Source organism: Diabrotica virgifera, chromosome 5 (genome assembly GCF_917563875.1).
Source record: "Diabrotica virgifera virgifera chromosome 5, PGI_DIABVI_V3a".
In the NCBI taxonomy this organism is placed as follows: Eukaryota; Metazoa; Arthropoda; class Insecta; order Coleoptera; family Chrysomelidae; genus Diabrotica; species Diabrotica virgifera.
The window spans coordinates 175,532,537-175,550,533 of NC_065447.1; the positions used below are offsets into that span (position 1 = coordinate 175,532,537).

At 33.4% G+C, this 17,997-nt stretch overlaps 1 protein-coding gene across 1 annotated transcript in view; it reads left to right on the forward strand.

The window, feature by feature from the left end:
- The window catches only part of LOC114337473 (zinc finger protein 358-like), a 307,896-nt gene that overhangs the window by 174,462 nt on the left and 115,437 nt on the right, over window positions 1–17,997 (forward strand). The window contains exon 4 of the mRNA XM_050651680.1: window positions 676–1,145. Within this exon, the coding sequence (XP_050507637.1) occupies window positions 676–1,145 (470 nt within the window). The remainder of the gene's footprint in view (window positions 1–675; window positions 1,146–17,997) is intronic.

Here is a 17,997-nt window from a genome sequence, read left to right on the forward strand (position 1 = left end):
CTCCTGTGAAAGCCTGTGAAATATAATTGCGTCATATGAAACAAGTGACAATAGTTGTCATGGTATTTTTAAACATTGTTTATTGTAACAAACTGTCAAAAAGATTCGAAATGGTGCTTACAACGCAAGAGAAAATATTAATTATTGAGTATTATTTCCGCTCATACGGGAATGAACGATCAAATGGACCTAGTTTGATGCTAAATTTTTATCAAATTTGATACAAATCTAAAACTCTTGATGCTTACGTATGAGGTATGCTGAAACAAGCCGTTTTTACAGAAAACCCACCGGCAACTATTGATGAACTCCGTGAAAAATTTTTGACCTTTTTCAGAAGAATGCAGCCTATTTTTAATAACATGCTAAGCAATCTTGTTAAGCGTTATGAGTACTGCTTGGAACGCAATGGCGAGCACTTTGAACACATTTTGTATAGAAGCAAAACTTAAAATTCGCATTATTTGAAATGTTGTTATTTAATTTTTCATGTTTAATAAAGCTTTAGTTTTTCAGTGTCGTTTGTTTTGGCGCATACCGTATTATGCTTTCCATAAATTAACAAAGATCTACTTATAAGATTTTATAATTTTACATTAGGTACTGTTTTTACAATTTATACAAAAACTATGATCCAACTTTGTAACCTTTAGTAAAATAATGTCTATTTTCCAGGTCTCGCAGAAATGACTCGAGAATACAAACCACTCCCAGAACAAACCGAACCAAAAGAACTCACCACCAAGCGTTCGCTCAGCCACAACCAGTCCCGACCTATTACACCAGATGAGCTAGAGGACTCACAAAACTCACCATCCTCCGTACAAAATCTTCGAATATGTAAATCTCCTTCAGAAAGAGACAGAGAGCGCGACCGGGAGCGAGAAAGGGACAATAGAGATAGAGAAAAAGATAGAGAGGTAGAGAAAGAAGAAAAATTGTCTCCTTCAGGGGAGAGTAACTCCCAACCAATTTCTAATGATTTCGGTGCTAGTGATATGGGCATACACAATAGTAATAATTTGGTAGCAACTTGTTCCTCGCTCGTTTTACCGAGTCCCTTGTGCAATAGATTGTCACCGTCTGTTAATCATGAACCCATACCTGGTCCCTCGAATTTGCCTCCAGTCCAACAAGTGCCTCTGGTAAGTCACTATTATTTATTGATACTTTATAGAGTAGGATTTTATTTATAACTTTACCAAACAATCAGCTGAAGCTCTAAAATCAGAGCATTAAAATGTAGAAGTAAACATACACTTCATCATCTTCAACCTGTATGTGTCCACTGCTGGACGTAGGTATTCCTTAGCTCTTTCCATCTGTGTCTGTCTTGTGCGACTTGCAACCAGATCCTGCCATCACGCTTCAAGTCGTCAATCCATCTGGTTGGTGGGCGTTCTCTGCTCCCTAGTGCTTCTGGTCTTGGCGTTCATTCGACAGTATGATTTGCCCGTCAGTTACCTGGTAATCTGGTGACGTGTCGTGCCCAATTCCATTTTAGCGAGGAGATTTTTTTTTATAGCCGCTGCTGTTTTTGTTCTACATTTTTTTACGTGTTCAAAAGTTGTTTTACATTTGTATTTATTCATTTGGGATTCGGTCTCTTAGAGAGACACCCAACATTTGACGTCCCATAGCCCTCTCAGTTCACGAATCTGGTTCAGTACCTCTTTTGTGAGTGTTAGTGTTTCCGCTCCACTGGTCAAAGATTTTTCTATTGAGGCATATGGGTAGGTCTGATTTAAATACAAAGTTTAATTTACGAAACGCGGCCTATGCGATTGGAAGCTCATACTATGTCTGGTTATCTCTGCCCAACCGAATTTTATATCCCAACGACTTTATGATGTAGTTCTCTCTGGCGAGGATTACATCAAGCAAAGCAGTGCCACTGTACCCTTGTCCTACATTTTTTCTATATACTTGTCCTAAATTTTTCTTCTTCTTCTTCTTCAAGTGCCGTCTCCCAATCGGAGGTTGGATATCATCATCACTATTTTTACTCTATCTACCGCTGCTCCGAAGAGTTCTACAGGATGTCCAAAAACTCTCCCTACAAACGAAGACCGGAGATTTTTCAGATAATTTTAAGACAATTTAACCCAATTCACCTAGTCCGAAAATGCTTCCTGAGGGAGCTAGAGCTCTTTGAAGATGACGTCTTGGAATTAGGTTCTTAAATATCTCTAGAACACTGTTATTTAAAAAATAAAAACTGGTATGCTTATTTATCTTCCAGAGAAAAATCGATTCCATCAATTACAAATTTCTAGTACCGGTCATAGGCGCCCGTTTTGGGTAGGGCAACTGGTATTTTATCGCATAACTTTATTCTCTTTAATTTCTAAGCATTGTTGACACTGGATTATTAAATTGCGAGGTATTCTAGTACTAAAGTAAGGTACTCTTACTTTAAGGCGGTAGGATGTACCGTTTTCTAGAAAAATCGATTTGAAAATTTTTTGTTTATTGAATTTGAAAAAAATTAAATTTTTTTCAACAAAAGACGGTGTATTTTACTGACTTAAAGTAAGAGTAACTTTTAATACTAGAATACCTCATAATTTAATCATCAAGTGTCAAAAATGCTTAAAAATTAAAGATAAAAAAGTTATGCGATAAAATAACCGTTGACCTACTAATCCGGTCAACTTAGACATCAAAATGCTTGGCAAATAACAAAAATTGCCGTAGAGCCAAATTTTGGTGGAGAGCTAGGGTATACCATAACAAATAAAGTTTAAAAAGTCCCCATCGATCCCATGTGTGCGTCAAAAGTTATTCGGGGTCAAAGGTCAAAATTTGAGATTTTTTGGATTTTTTTCGAAAACGGTAAGTTTCATAAAAAAAAATCCTTAAACCAAAGTTGTAGATCTTAAAATTCTCTACAAAAATAGTCCTTACTATTTTTTTCCTAAGGGTTGCCATTCCTGAGATATCGCGATTCAAAGAGTCACATTATACATGATATGCATAATGCACACGTTTCCACACCACACCTGTGAGGTAGTGTACTCGGCGCGTTTTTTTTTTACCGTGGTTTCCCCTGTAGGCCTACTCCACTAACTGTTTTGACAATTTTAGGATAATTTAAGGAAACAATACCGGTCAAGTTCTAGATATTACCTTATTATTGATATTGATTATTGATATTGCTATTGATTATTAGGTTAACTATTGTTTTGATTTCTTTAGATATTTTAATCAGATTCATATTCTTGAAAGTCTACTTCAAAAGTCTTCTTCGATTTCATCTTCTTCCTCTTCCTCTTGCTGGATGTTCAAAAATTGTTCAAATATGACTGAGTCATTGGTCTCTTCATTAAAATCACAGGAGTCTTCCTCTGTTGTACTAAACTGGATATTTGAGCAAGACTGACCTTGGCAGTTGGTACACACTGGAGAACACAGCAACCCGACTTTTTTACATCCACATTTGGCACTACAACCTTTTTTGCAATTGCAAAAAATAGTGTTAAGGAGTTTTTCTGGAGCAGGTGGGAGTAAGGTTTTAATCGGTTCCAGAGTATTATATATTAATTTCCAACCCCAGTCTTCTGGATTCAGTTCATTGTTTAGCCATGTTTGAACTTGATAATATACTCGATACAAATGTTGAAAAGCAGATGCTGATGTTGGAGGAAAACATGATATTTGTACTTGTTTCTTGTTTTGCGTATTTTTTACAAAAGTTAAGTATCGGTATTTATCAAGACAAATAATGTTTCTTGGAGCTCCATAAACCGCAAGAAGAAAGCGAATTCCTTCCGTAATTATTGTTTGCGGTGTAGAATCAAGTTTTGTAAAAACTTTATAGCAGTCAGTCAAATCTTTTTTTTTTCGAATAATTTAAGTACTGAAGTTTTGCCCCTTCTGTACATTGCGGACGTAGTGTCGCAGCCGGTTATCGCATGTAAAAATAAAATGTACTTTTGGCATTTGGGATAAGCCGATAAACTATTCGAAGAATATATCTCTGTTCGCTGTTGAGCCCTTCCAGGTTTCAGAAAATAAATAACTTTATCTACTGGAGTCCTTGCAGTAATCAGTAACAACAAATCAACACCTTCACCAACTACAATTTTTGTGTTTGTTGCCTTAAATTTTTCAATTGCTGTCTCAATTATAAGGACATCTGCGTCATTTTTAGCTTGTTTCACTTCAATATTCGCAGCTGTTAATTTGTCAGTTAACATTTCAGCTTTCTTCTTGCGGTTTATGGAGCTCCAAAAAAAATTATTTGTCTTGATAAATACCGATACTTAACTTTTGTAAAAAATACGCGAAACAAGAAACAAGTACAACTATCATGTCTTCCTCCAACATCAGCATCTGCTTTTCAACATTTGTATCGAGCATATTATCAAGTTCAAACATGGCTAGGCAATGAACTGAATCCAGAAGACTGGGGTTGGAAATTAATAGATAATACTCTGGAACCGATTAAAACCTTACTCCCACCTGCTCCAGAAAAACTCCTTAACACTATTTTTTGCAATTGCAAAAAAGGTTGTAGTGTCAAATGTGGATGTAAAAAAGTCGGGTTGCTGTGTTCTCTAGTGTGTACCAACTGCCAAGGTCAGTCTTGCTCAAATGTCCAGTTTAGTACAACAGAGGAAGACTCCTGCGATTTTAATGAAGAGACCAATGACTCAGTCACATTTGAACAATTTTTGAACATCCAGCAAGAGATAGAGGAAGAAGATGAAATCGAAGAAGACTTGATTGTTGAAGTAGACTTTCAAGAATATGAATCTGATTAAAATATCTAAAGAAATCAAAACAATAGTTAACCTAATAATCAATAGCAATATAAATAATCAATATCAATAATAAGGTAATATCTAGAACTTGACCGGTATTGTTTCCTTAAATTATCCTAAAATTGTCAAAACAGTTAGTGGAGTAGGCCTACAGGGAAAACCACGGTAAAAAAACGCGCCGAGTACACTACCTTACAGGTGGTGTGGAAACGTGTGCATATCATGTATAATGTGACTCTTTGAATCGCGATATCTCAGGAATGGCAACTCTTAGGAAAAAAATAGCAAGGACTATTTTTGTAGAGAATTTTATGATCTACAACTTTGGTTTAAGGTTTTTTTTGATAAAACTTACCGTTTTCGAAAAAAATCCAAAAAATCTCAAATTTTGACCTTTGACCCCGAATAACTTTTGACGCACACATGGGATCGATGGGGACTTTTTAAACTTTATTTGTTATGGTATACCCTAACTCTCCACCAAAATTTGGCTCTCCGGCAATTTTTGTTATTTGAAATGTCTATATACACCGGGTTATACCCAAAACGGACGCAATGACCGGTACTAGAACTTCGCAACTAAGCAAATCGATTTATCTCTGGAAGATAAATAAACGTATCAGTTTTCGTTTTTCTAAATAGTTTTTTTTTAATTTTTATTTCAAATTCAATAAAAGAAAAATTTTCAAATCGATTTTTCTAGAAAACGGTCATTCTACCGACTTAAAACAAGAGTAGCTTTTAGTACTAGATATTACAATCTTACAATTCTTACAGATCTTACAATTTAATAATCCAGTATAAAAATGCTTAGAAGTTAAAGATAAAAAAGTTCTACGATAAAATAACCGTTGCCCTACCCAGAACGGGCGCCTATGACCGTTACTAGAAATTCGTAATTGATGTAAATGATTTACCTCTGGAAGATAAATAATAAATAAGTGTACCACTTTTCGTTTTTCTAAATAGAAGCATTCTGGAGATGTTTAAGAAAACTAATTCCAAGACGCCATCTTCAAGGAGCTCTAGCTCCCTTAGGAAGCATTTTCGGACTAGGTGAATTGGGTTAAAATGTCTTAAAATTATCTGAAAAATCTCCATTTTTCGTTTGTCAGGAGAGTTTGTGGACACCCTGTATAACTGCATTTAAACCAGTCCCTTAAATTCTTCAACCATGACACTCTCCTTTCTCCAATACTTATTCCGTCTCTTATCTTCAATGTAATATCAGTCTTAGCATTTCATATCGCTTTCTTCTCATAACGTGTCCCAGATATTGTAACTTTATTATTTTTATTGTGTTTATTATTCCGAATTTTTTGCCCATTGCTCGCAATACATACTTCCGTGTTCGTTTTCTTATGTGTCCACGCTATTCTAAGTATCCTTCTGGAACACCACATTTCAAATGACTGTAGATTATTTGTGTGTTTTTGCTACTAAAATTTTTCTACTATGTATTTTTACAAAAATCAAAATGCCTTTTAAAGGTATACAGTGCAGCTGTCGTATGCAATTTTTGCCGCAAATGAAGGACGTTTCTATAAAGCTGTTAAAAAAATAAACGTTGCTCGATTTTTATCATTTTATACGATTTTTATAAGGCTTACAATTATAAGCATTATGAGCCATTTACTTAAAACATTTCTTAAGGTCATTCACAAACGAATATACAGATGAGTCCGCGAATCTTTACCCGTGCGTCAACATTTAAAGCATACGAAATAAGTCGGAAATTGAAATTTACTAAACGCAGTAGTTTAGTAAATTTTAATTTCCGACTTATCATCGACTTATTTCGTATGCTTTAAATAATGATGACGCACGGGGAAAGATTCGCGGACTCAACTGTATACAAAGTGCGAGGAACAACTAAGAACACAATTCGGATTTCGTGATGCTCTGGGAACACGGGAGACCCTTTTTGCTGTGCAAGTGCTATTTCAGAGATGCAGGGATGTAAATTGTGATATATACGTATGCTTTATAGATTACCAGGAAGCATTTGACAGAGTAAAACATGACAAATTAATAACTCTAATGCAAGAAATTGGAATTGACAACAAAGATCTAAGAATTATCAGAAACATTTACTACAAGCAAACGGCCAAAATCAAAATAGAATACCAGTTAACTGATAAAATTGCAATATAACGAGGAGTACGACAGGGCTGTATTTTATCTCCACTACTATTCAATATTTACTCTGTGAATGGGTATTTAAGGAAGCTTTAGACGGTTGTGCGAAAGGAGTATTAATAAATGGTGAATGGTTGAATAACATCAGATATGCAGATGACACCTTAGTTTTTGCCGATAATCTGAATGATTTATAGATTTTAACAAATCGTATAACAGAAGTCGGCAACAGATACGGACTAGCTCTTAATATAAAGAAGACCAAATTTATGACAAAAAACCAATACTAAACGCTCAACTTACAATCAACCAACAGAATATCGAAAGAGTTGAGCAATATACATATCTGGGTACGAATTTAAATAGCCAATGGGACCACTCAACAGAAATTAAACAGCGAATAATAAAAGCGAAAGCACCATACGTTAGAATGAGACCCATTTTCAACAGTCGACATATATCATTAAAAACAAAATACCGTCTGTTGAAATGCTACATATTCACAGTTCTGCTCTACGGAATGGAAGCGTGGACACTAACTGTTGCATCTATGAATCAGCTCGAAGCTTTCGAAATGTGGTGTTATAGGCACATCTTACGTATATCCTGGGTTGACAGAATTACTAATGTGGAAGTCCTGCGTAGAATGGGGAAAGAGTGAAATTCTCATAACCATCAAAACAAAAAAATTAGAATATCTAGGACATGTAATGAGAAATGAAGAACGTTACGGCCTTCTCCAACTTATTCTCCAAGGGAAGGCAACTGGTAAAAGAGGACCGGGAAGAAGACGCATTTCCTGGCTTCAAAATTTACGAAAGTGGTATAACACGACTATTACTGAACTGTTCCGCGCTGCGGTCAACAAAGTCAAGATAGCCATGATGATCGCCAACATCCGGAACGGATAGGCACTTTAAGAAGAGAAGATACGATTTTTATGAGATCAATGAAATGTATCACTTTCATTGACCGGTCGCTATGAAATTTCCATTATTAGAGCCTAATCTTCAAAGCATATATCAAGAAGTTTCGATTTTGAGTTTTTGAAATAAATATGAGGACTTTGAAATGTGCCTTCAAAACGTTGAATTTAAACTTTCACATTCCAAATGATTTCAGGTTACGGGAAATGCTTTCACGAAGAAAACTGTGATATAACTTGTAACTGAAGTTGTGTGATATCGAAAAACGTACTTGGGCAATCGAAAAGAAGCAGTTTTAAAGGTTTTATATGGCTTGTAGAGTGAAACTCAAAATCGAAATTTCATGCTATAGGTTTTGAAGATTAGGCACTAACAATGAAAATTCTAGATTCTAGAGTGACCAGTCAATGAAAATAATAAATTTTACTGATCTCATGAGAATCGTAAAAAATGGCAAAAATCGCGCAAGGTTTATTTATCAGCTTTATAGACTTCATCTGCGTCAAAGTGCAACAAATTTTATACGAAATGCGTATGCATTCTTTGTGTTGAAAACGCATTTTGATTTTCGTCAATAGTCCAGTCGTTAAAAATTTTATTTAAAAACCACTACCGTTAATAATCGTCGGTCGCTTCAAGCGTTGTTTCAGGGAGAATGATTCATTCTACACAAAAAGTGCATAAAAAAGCAAAATCAAAATTTTTGCTCAAAATTATATCAGCTACTAGTCTGGGCTGATTATCGGAGAATAGGCCATTTTTGAGAAAAGTTATTTACCAGCAATTTTATTGCTGAAATCGAATCTTATGATTGTATATATTAATAATATAGGTATGCAAAGTCCGCAGATAGTGTGCTACTTTTTTTATAAACAAAATGGCGCCCGAAAATCGTGTTTTTTTCAATTTTTGCTCTATAACTCCAAAGATTTTACCTTTACACCAAAAACACTCTAATAAAAATTCACCGCAATTAAATTCTGCGTAGAGACGTGCTTTTTCCGATTAACTTCGATGAAAACTTTCCCCGGAAAAAGCAGGTTTTTCCAACAAAATCTTTAATTTTCAACTAAACTTTTAGATAAGTAATTGTTAATCAATAATTAAATAGCTTGGTAATGTAAAAGCCCTTTTCGTATAGATTATAATTCCAGAAGCCGATGGAAATTAAATGAACAGTTTAGAAACAATTGAATTGTTAATTAAAAATTTACGGTCGCTATAATAACGACAATAATTATGATGCATAAGAATAACTATGATTTTTTCATAAAAAGGCACTATACCTATCTAATGTACGTTACAGAATTGAAATAGGACTATTTAAGCGGCCTCAGGAATATTTTAAAATTATAAATAATTTTTTGGCTTATAAACAAATAGAATATGTCGGGAAATATTAAACTAAATTAAATTATAAAAACGGTATTCGAAAAACAGCGGCAGGATTAGTCCTGTCGCCAGGGGGGGTACAACGGCCTCCTTAATTCAGATGGACTTACCCAAGTTTTTTTTATATATTTTGACCCGCAGAATACGAATTTTTTGGGTAACAGTTGATCCGGATGTCGATAAGATTGTTATAGACAAAGAACTTGAGGAATTAAATAACAGTGATTTCTCGCAAAACAAAACATCTTTTTGTATTTTTTGGGTCATTCTAGTCAAAAAATGCTCTGACAAGTTTTTTCGTAGGATGCATAGTTTTCGAGATAACCGCGGTTGAACTTTAAAAAAATCGAAAAATTGCAAGTTTTGAACCCGAATAACTTTTGATTAAAAAATAAAGTAGCAATTCTGCTTACCGCATTTGAGAGTTTAAGTCAAATTACATCGGTTTTGATTATTTGCATTGCTACAAATTTATTATCTTATTGTTAAACAAAGCTATAAAAACCTAGTGCGCGAGTGATGTTTTCAATGATTTCTCATTTAAAATCGAACGAGTAGGTAGTAGGCCTTGGGCCCGCATATACAATTATTATTTATGACCACACCGTTGAAACTTTTTGTACTTGTTATTTGGGTGGAGTCGGACAAATTTTGAGCTTGGCGCATTATGGTAGTGGGGCGTTTGTCTGTCAAGCGGTGACGAAGTTGTCAATTTTATGCAAGAAAAAAATTTATTACCACATTGGTCATTCTATTTTAATCAATGGATTTTATCATATAAACAACGAAAACAATTTTGTCGGACAAAAATATTGGGGCATATGACGCGTCGGACACGCTAAATATGTCAAATTTATGAAAATAATAAATTTATTACCACATCGGTACTTTTAACGGTATCTATCATAAAACCTTTTTACAATAATGTGGTAACCTTGTCGGACAATTTTCACGGGGCATATGCGCAGTCGGACGCACCGAAGATGTCAATTTCCTGAAAATTTTTTATTTATTACCACAGATGTCATTTTTATTTTGTACTGTTCTTTTACATGTGTAATGCATATTGGATCACTTGTCGGACAAAAATAATGGGGCGTTTTGGTACAATTAAAAGAAGAAGTAATTTTTATGCATACAGGGTGTTTGGTAAAGAATGGGCCATAGCTTAACCTCAGGTTCCTGAGGTTAAAATAGGCCGATTTAAGCTAACTTACCTTAGTACAAAGTTTATAATAGCCGAGATACAGGGTGTCAAAGTTAAACTTTTTTTTTATTTATTATTTAATATTTCCTGATAGGTATGAGATAACAACATGAAATTTTATATTTGGAGGTTTCTTGGGTCGAGAAATCTAAATTCCTTACCAAAAATTATGCATTACCCAGAGGGCGCCACATATGCCTTTCAGCACTCATTTATTACGTTCAATTTTTTTTATCCCTCACTCTGTATAATTTTGACATTAAAATTTTTATTTTCCTATTAGTTTTACTTAATAAAGGTATACTTCTTTCATCTTCCTAAACTCAACCGTTTTCGAGATAAACGCATTTTAAATATGCGATACACCATCATTTTTAGCATAATATCATTGAAGTTACACCCGAAAAATAACTTAAAATTTATGAAAATAATAAATTTATTACCACATGGATAATTTTAACGGTATCTACCATAAAACCTTTTTACAATAATGTGGTAACCTTGTCGGACAATTTTCACGGGGCATATGCGCAGTCGGACCCGCCGAAAATGTCAATCTCCTGAAATTTTTTTATTTATTACCACAGATGTTATTTTTATTTTGTACTGTTTTGTTACATGTGTAATGCATATTGGATCACTTGTCGGACAAAAATAATGGGGCGTTTTGGTACAAATTAAAAAAAATTAATTTTTATACATTTTTGACTTCATATTAAATTACGTATTTTTCGGCTCATATTACCCGTATGCGCGCCAATGGTGAATATTAAATTCTTAACTGTAGTTAAAAATGTGCAATAACTACCTCTTAAAACCCACCAAATTTCATTTGCATATCTCAACTGGTTTTAAAGCAATAAATAAATCGTCAGTTTGTCAGAAAAACTTCAACACCCCCTATCTCGGAAACGATGCATTTGTGGACATACGTTTTTCTCGTAAAGCAAACTGACTTTATTTTGTCATGCACAATTACTCCTTAAAGTTTGCCATTTAAAAACACACTTTGTCTATGAAAAACATGGCTAGTTATTAAAGTCCTTAACTTTTTTATTATCCAACATAAACGAATGAATGAAAAAACTGAATGTTGAGAAGGAATGAGGCTATAGTTAGGTATTAATTTTAGTATTTTATAGATGCTAGAATATTCCACGGGGTGATGCGAACTTTGAGAAAAAACATTTTTCCCTTTTTAAATAGAAATTGAATAAAATTTCTGAGATCGGTAACTTTTGAATGGTATATACAATTTTCAAAATTACAATGGGATAAGACAGGGAGATTCCCTGAGTCCTCTGTTGTTCAACCTGATCATGGACGAAATAATAAAAAAAGTAAGAACAAAAAAAGAATACCAAATGGGAGAAAAACCACTTAAAATAATCAGCTATGCAGACGACGCAATACTAATCTCTCAAAGTGAAGATGATTTACAACGTATGCTGCACGAATTTAATATAACCGCTAGAAAATTTAACATGTAAATTTCCCTAAAAAAGACTAAATGCATGGTTATAACAGCAGATCTAATAAGGTGTAAATTAGAGCTGGAGGGTCAAATAATAGAACAAGTCATGGATTTTAAATATCTAGGCATCACACTATGCAGCTACGGAAAGCTCGAAACAAAAGTGGAAGATCAGGTGAATAAAGCAAACAGAGCCGCAGGTTGCCTGAATGAAACAATATAGAGAAATGAAAACATCAGAAAAGAAGTGAAAGGCAGAATTTACAAAAGAGTCATCAGACCAATAATGACATACGCGGCAGAAACACAACCTGATACAGAAAGGACAAAAAGAATGCTATAGAAACAGCAGAGATGAAAACATTGCGAAAAATCGATGGTAAGACGCTGTGGGATAGAGCTAGAAGTGCAGATATATGAAGGAGATGCAAGGTGGACAACATTAATAACTGGGTGAAACAGAGGTGTAACCAGGATGATCCTTAGGGGGAGTTACGTCTACTTGAAGGTCTCTGGGGGTATGGAATAATAATTGTGTTAAGCGTATAGAGCTCAAAGTACATCCAAAAGGGGGGTTATAACCCCCAAAACCACCCCCTGGTTACGCCTATGGGGTGAAAAGCAGAAGAGTAGAATGGAACGACCACATAAGCCGAATGACAACAAATAGAGTAGTAAGGACGGTCAGAGAAGGTTCCCCAATAGGAAGACGATCAGTGGGAAGACCACGAAAAAGGTGGAATGACAACTTACTGGAGGCACATTGAAAAACAGACAGAGTAATGTCTATATAAAAGGAAGAAGAAGAAGAAGAAGAAGAAGAGAAGAATTTTCAAAATTAAACATGCTTTGGAAAGGTATTGTTCAGTACTAAAGGAAGCTGTAAAGTCGGACTTAAATTTTCTAAATTTTTGGGAGTTTTGGGGACGAGAACGAAAAACAGACTGTAAATGGGACGTAAAATCCACACCCTTGGACCAAAATGGATGGTGGACATATATCTCTTTTCCTATATTTTAAGATTGGATTTGGCCCAATTTTTTCAATTCAGTCACATTTAGAAAATCGAAAATTTCTTGTATAATATAGTGTCGCATGTACGGGAACAGCCGTTCTCTGGGATATAAAAAAATAATAAGCATCAAGGAGACTAAAGCGAACTATAAACAATTTTTCTCGGTTAGATCTACATAGATCAAACTGAAAATTTGTAGAAATACACCTTATAATATTTATAAGGACGTAACGTAGAGAACATTCCTTCTTCTTCTTCTTTCTCATAATCCTTAGTGCCCTTCAGGGCGTCGGATGTCGGGTTCCGCCTTGTAGAGAACATTCTAAAATTTTAAAAAAAATTTCCGAAATTTTCCCTCTTGTCGGAAAATCTTTTTGGAAAATTTTGTGTACAATTCTTTGTCATGCCCTTTTAAGTGTAGTACTTAGCGTGTGTACCAATTTTTAGCTAAATCGATTCAAAAGTAACCGAGAAACACTGTTTTAAATTTTTTTTTGATAATACCTCTTCGTCGATAGCCTAAAAGAATTAAGATTTCTGTTAGTTTGCCCCAACATTTTTGTCAGACAATTATATTTTTTGTTTAAGAATAACTTGTAACCTACTACTTTTGTCGGAAAAATGGTTGTAAAGATAAGGGATGCACGAACCCAGCATAATTTGAAAGTATACTTTACTAATAAAAATAAATTTTTTGTCCGACTGTCGAGTTGCCCCAATATTTTTGTCCGACACTTCGATTTTTTGATTAAGAATATAATTACTTATAACCTACTAATGTTGTCGGAAAAATGGTTTTAAAGGTAAGGGTTGCACGAACCCAGTAAGGTTCAAAAGAGAGTTTATTAATAAAAATTAAATTTTTTGTCCTACTTTGGATTTGACCCAATATTTTTGTCGGACACTTAGATTTTTTGATATGGAATATAACTACTTATAACCTGATACTTGTGTCGGAAATTCTTTTTTATTTCGAGAAAAAAAACTACAGAACGGTGTTTGTCGTTGTTCAAGGAGTATGTACACAAATTATCAGATCACAATTTTTCTAAAAATTTTCCCTCTTGTCGGAAAATTTTTTAAGAAAATTTTGGGTTCCGATCTACGTCATACCCTTTTAAATGCTTTACTAAGTGTGTGTACCAATTTTCAGCTAAATCGATTCAAAAGTAACCGAGAAACACTGTTTTAAAATTTTTTTTTGATAATACCTCCTCGTCGATAGCCTAAAAGAATTAAGTTTTCTGTTCGTTTGCCCCAACATTTTTGTCAGACAATTATATTTTTTGTTTAAGAATATAATTACTTGTAACCTACTACTTTTGTCGGAAAAATGGTTGTAAAGATAAGGGATGCACGAACCCAGCATAATTTGAAAGTATACTTTACTAATAAAAATAAATTTTTTGTCCGACTGTCGAGTTGCCCCAATATTTTTGTCCGACACTTTGATTTTTTGATTAAGAATATAATTACTTATAACCTACTAATGTTGTCGGAAAAATGGTTTTAAAGGTAAGGGTTGCACGAACCCAGTAAGGTTCAAAAGACAGTTTATTAATAAAAATTAAATTTTTTGTCCTACTTTGGATTTGACCCAATATTTTTGTCGGGCACTTAGATTTTTTGATTTGGAATATAACTACTTATAACCTGATACTTGTGTCGGAAATTTTTTTTTATTTCTAGAAAAAAAACTACAGCACGATGTTTGTCGTTGTTCAAGGAGTATGTACACAAATTATCAGATCACAATTTTTCTAAAATTTTCCCTCTTGTCGGAAAATTTTTTAAGAAAATTTTGGGTTCCGATCTACGTCATACCCTTTTAAATGCTTTACTAAGTGTGTGTACCAATTTTCAGCTAAATCGATTCAAAAGTAACCGAGAAACACTGTTTTAAAATTTTTTTTTGATAATACCTCCTCGTCGATAGCCTAAAAGAATTAAGTTTTCTGTTCGTTTGCCCCAACATTTTTGTCAGACAATTATATTTTTTGTTTAAGAATATAATTACTTGTAACCTACTACTTTTGTCGGAAAAATGGTTGTAAAGATAAGGGATGCACGAACCCAGCATAATTTGAAAGTATACTTTACTAATAAAAATAAATTTTTTGTCCGACTGTCGAGTTGCCCCAATATTTTTGTCCGATACTTTGATTTTTTCATTAAGAATATAATTACTTATAACCTATTAATGTTGTCGGAAAAATGGTTTTAAAGGTAAGGGTTGCACGAACCCAGAAATGTTTAAAAGACAGTTTATTAATAAAAATTAAATTTTTTGTCCGACTTTGGATTTGACCCAATATTTTTGTCGGACACTTAGATTTTTTGATTTGGAATATAACTACTTATAACCTGATACTTTTGTCGGAAATTTTTTTTTATTTCGAGAAAAAAAACTACAGAACGATGTTTGTCGTTGTTCAAGGAGTATGTACGCAAATATCAGATCACAATTTTTCTAAAATTTTCCCTCTTGTCGGAAAATTTTTTAAGAAAATTTTGGGTTCCGATCTACGTCATATCCTTTTAAATGCTTTACTAAGTGTGTGTACCAATTTTCAGCTAAATCGATTCAAAAGTAACCGAGAAACACTGTTTTAAAATTTTTTTTTGATAATACCTCCTCGTCGATAGCCTAAAAGGATTAAGTTTTCTGTTCGTTTGCCCCAACATTTTTGTCAGACAATTATATTTTTTGTTTAAGAATATAATTACTTGTAACCTACTACTTTTGTCGGAAAAATGGTTGTAAAGATAAGGGATGCACGAACCCAGCATAATTTGAAAGTATACTTTACTAATAAAAATAAATTTTTTGTCCGACTGTCGAGTTGCCCCAATATTTTTGTCCGACACTTTGATTTTTTGATTAAGAATATAATTACTTATAACCTACTAATGTTGTCGGAAAAATGGTTTTAAAGGTAAGGGTTGCACGAACCCAGTAAGGTTCAAAAGACAGTTTATTAATAAAAATTAAATTTTTTGTCCTACTTTGGATTTGACCCAATATTTTTGTCGGACACTTAGATTTTTTGATTTGGAATATAACTACTTATAACCTGATACTTGTATCGGAATTTTTTTTTATTTCGAGAAAAAAAACTACAGAACGATGTTTGTCGTTGTTCAAGGAGTATGTACACAAATTATCAGATCACAATTTTTCTAAAATTTTCCGTCTTGTCGGAAAATTTTTTAAGAAAATTTTGGGTTCCGATCTACGCCATACCCTTTTAAATGCTTTACTTGGTGTGTGTACCAATTTTCAGCTAAATCGATTCAAAAGTAACCGAGAAACACTGTTTTAAAATTTTTTTTTTGATAATACCTCCTCGTCGATAGCCTAAAAGAATTAAGTTTTCTGTTCGTTTGCCCCAACATTTTTGTCAGACAATTATATTTTTTGTTTAAGAATATAATTACTTGTAACCTACTACTTTTGTCGGAAAAATGGTTGTAAAGATAAGGGATGCACGAACCCAGCATAATTTGAAAGTATACTTTACTAATAAAAATAAATTTTTTGTCCGGCTGTCGAATTGCCCCAATATTTTTGTCCGACACTTTGATTTTTTGATTAAGAATATAATTACTTATAACCTACTAATGTTGTCGGAAAAATGGTTTTAAAGGTAAGGGTTGCACGAACCGAGAAAGGTTTAAAAGACAGTTTATTAATAAAAATTAAATTTTTTGTCCGACTTTGGATTTGACCCAATATTTTTGTCGGACACTTAGATTTTTTGATTTGGAATATAACTACTTATAACCTGATACTTGTGTCGGAATTTTTTTTTTATTTCGAGAAAAAAAACTACAGAACGATGTTTGTCGTTGTTCAAGGAGTATGTACGCAAATATCAGATCACAATTTTTCTAAAATTTTCCCTCTTGTCCGAAATTTTTTTGGGAAAATTTTGGGTACAGCTCTACGTCATACCCTTTTAAATGTTTTACTTAGTGTGTGTACCAATTTTCAGCTAAATCGATTCAAAAATATCCGAAAAAATCTGTGTTAAAATATTTTTGGATAATACCTCCTCGTCCATAGCCTAAAAGAATTAAGTTTCCTGTTCGTTTGTCCCAACATTTTTGTCAGAAAATTACATTTTTTGTTAAAGAGTATAATTACTTTTATCCTACTGCTCTTGTCGGAAAAATGGTTGTAAAGATAAGGGATGCACGAACCCAGAATAGTTTAAAAGTATAGTTTATTAATAAAAATTAAATTTTTTGTCCGACTTTGGATGTGCCCCACTATTTATGTCGGGCACTTAGATTTTTTGATTTGAAATATAACTACTTATAACCTGATACATGTGCTGAAAATTTTTTTTTAATTCGAGAAAAAAAATACAGAACGATGTTTGTCGTTGTTCAAGGAGTATGTACACAAATTATCAGATCACAATTTTTCTAAAATTTTCCCTCTTGTCGGAAAATTTTTTAAGACAATTTTGGGTTCCGATCTGCGTCATACCCTTTTAAATGCTTTACTTAGTGTGTGTACCAATTTTCAGCTAAATCGATTCAAAAGTAACCGAGAAACACTGTTTTAAATTTTTTTTTTGATAATACCTCCTCGTCGATAGCCTAAAAGAATTAAGTTTTCTGTTCGTTTGCCCCAACATTTTTGTCAGACAATTATATTTTTTGTTTAAGAATATAATTACTTGTAACCTACTACTTTTGTCGGAAAAATTGTTGTAAAGATAAGGGATGCACGAAGCCAGCATAATTTGAAAGTATGCTTTATTAATAAAAATAAATTTTTTGTCCGACTGTCGAGTTGCCCCAATATTTTTGTCCGACACTTTGATTTTTTGATTAAGAATATAATTACTTATGATCTACTAATGTTGTCGGAAAAATGGTTTTAAAGGTAAGGGTTGCACGAACCGAGTAAGGTTTAAAAGACAGTTTATTAATAAAAATTAAATTTTTTGTCCGACTTTGGATTTGACCCAATATTTCTGTCGGACACTTAGATTTTTTGATATAGAATATAACTACTTATAACCTGATACTTGTGTCAGAAATTTTTTTTAATTGGAAAAAAAAAC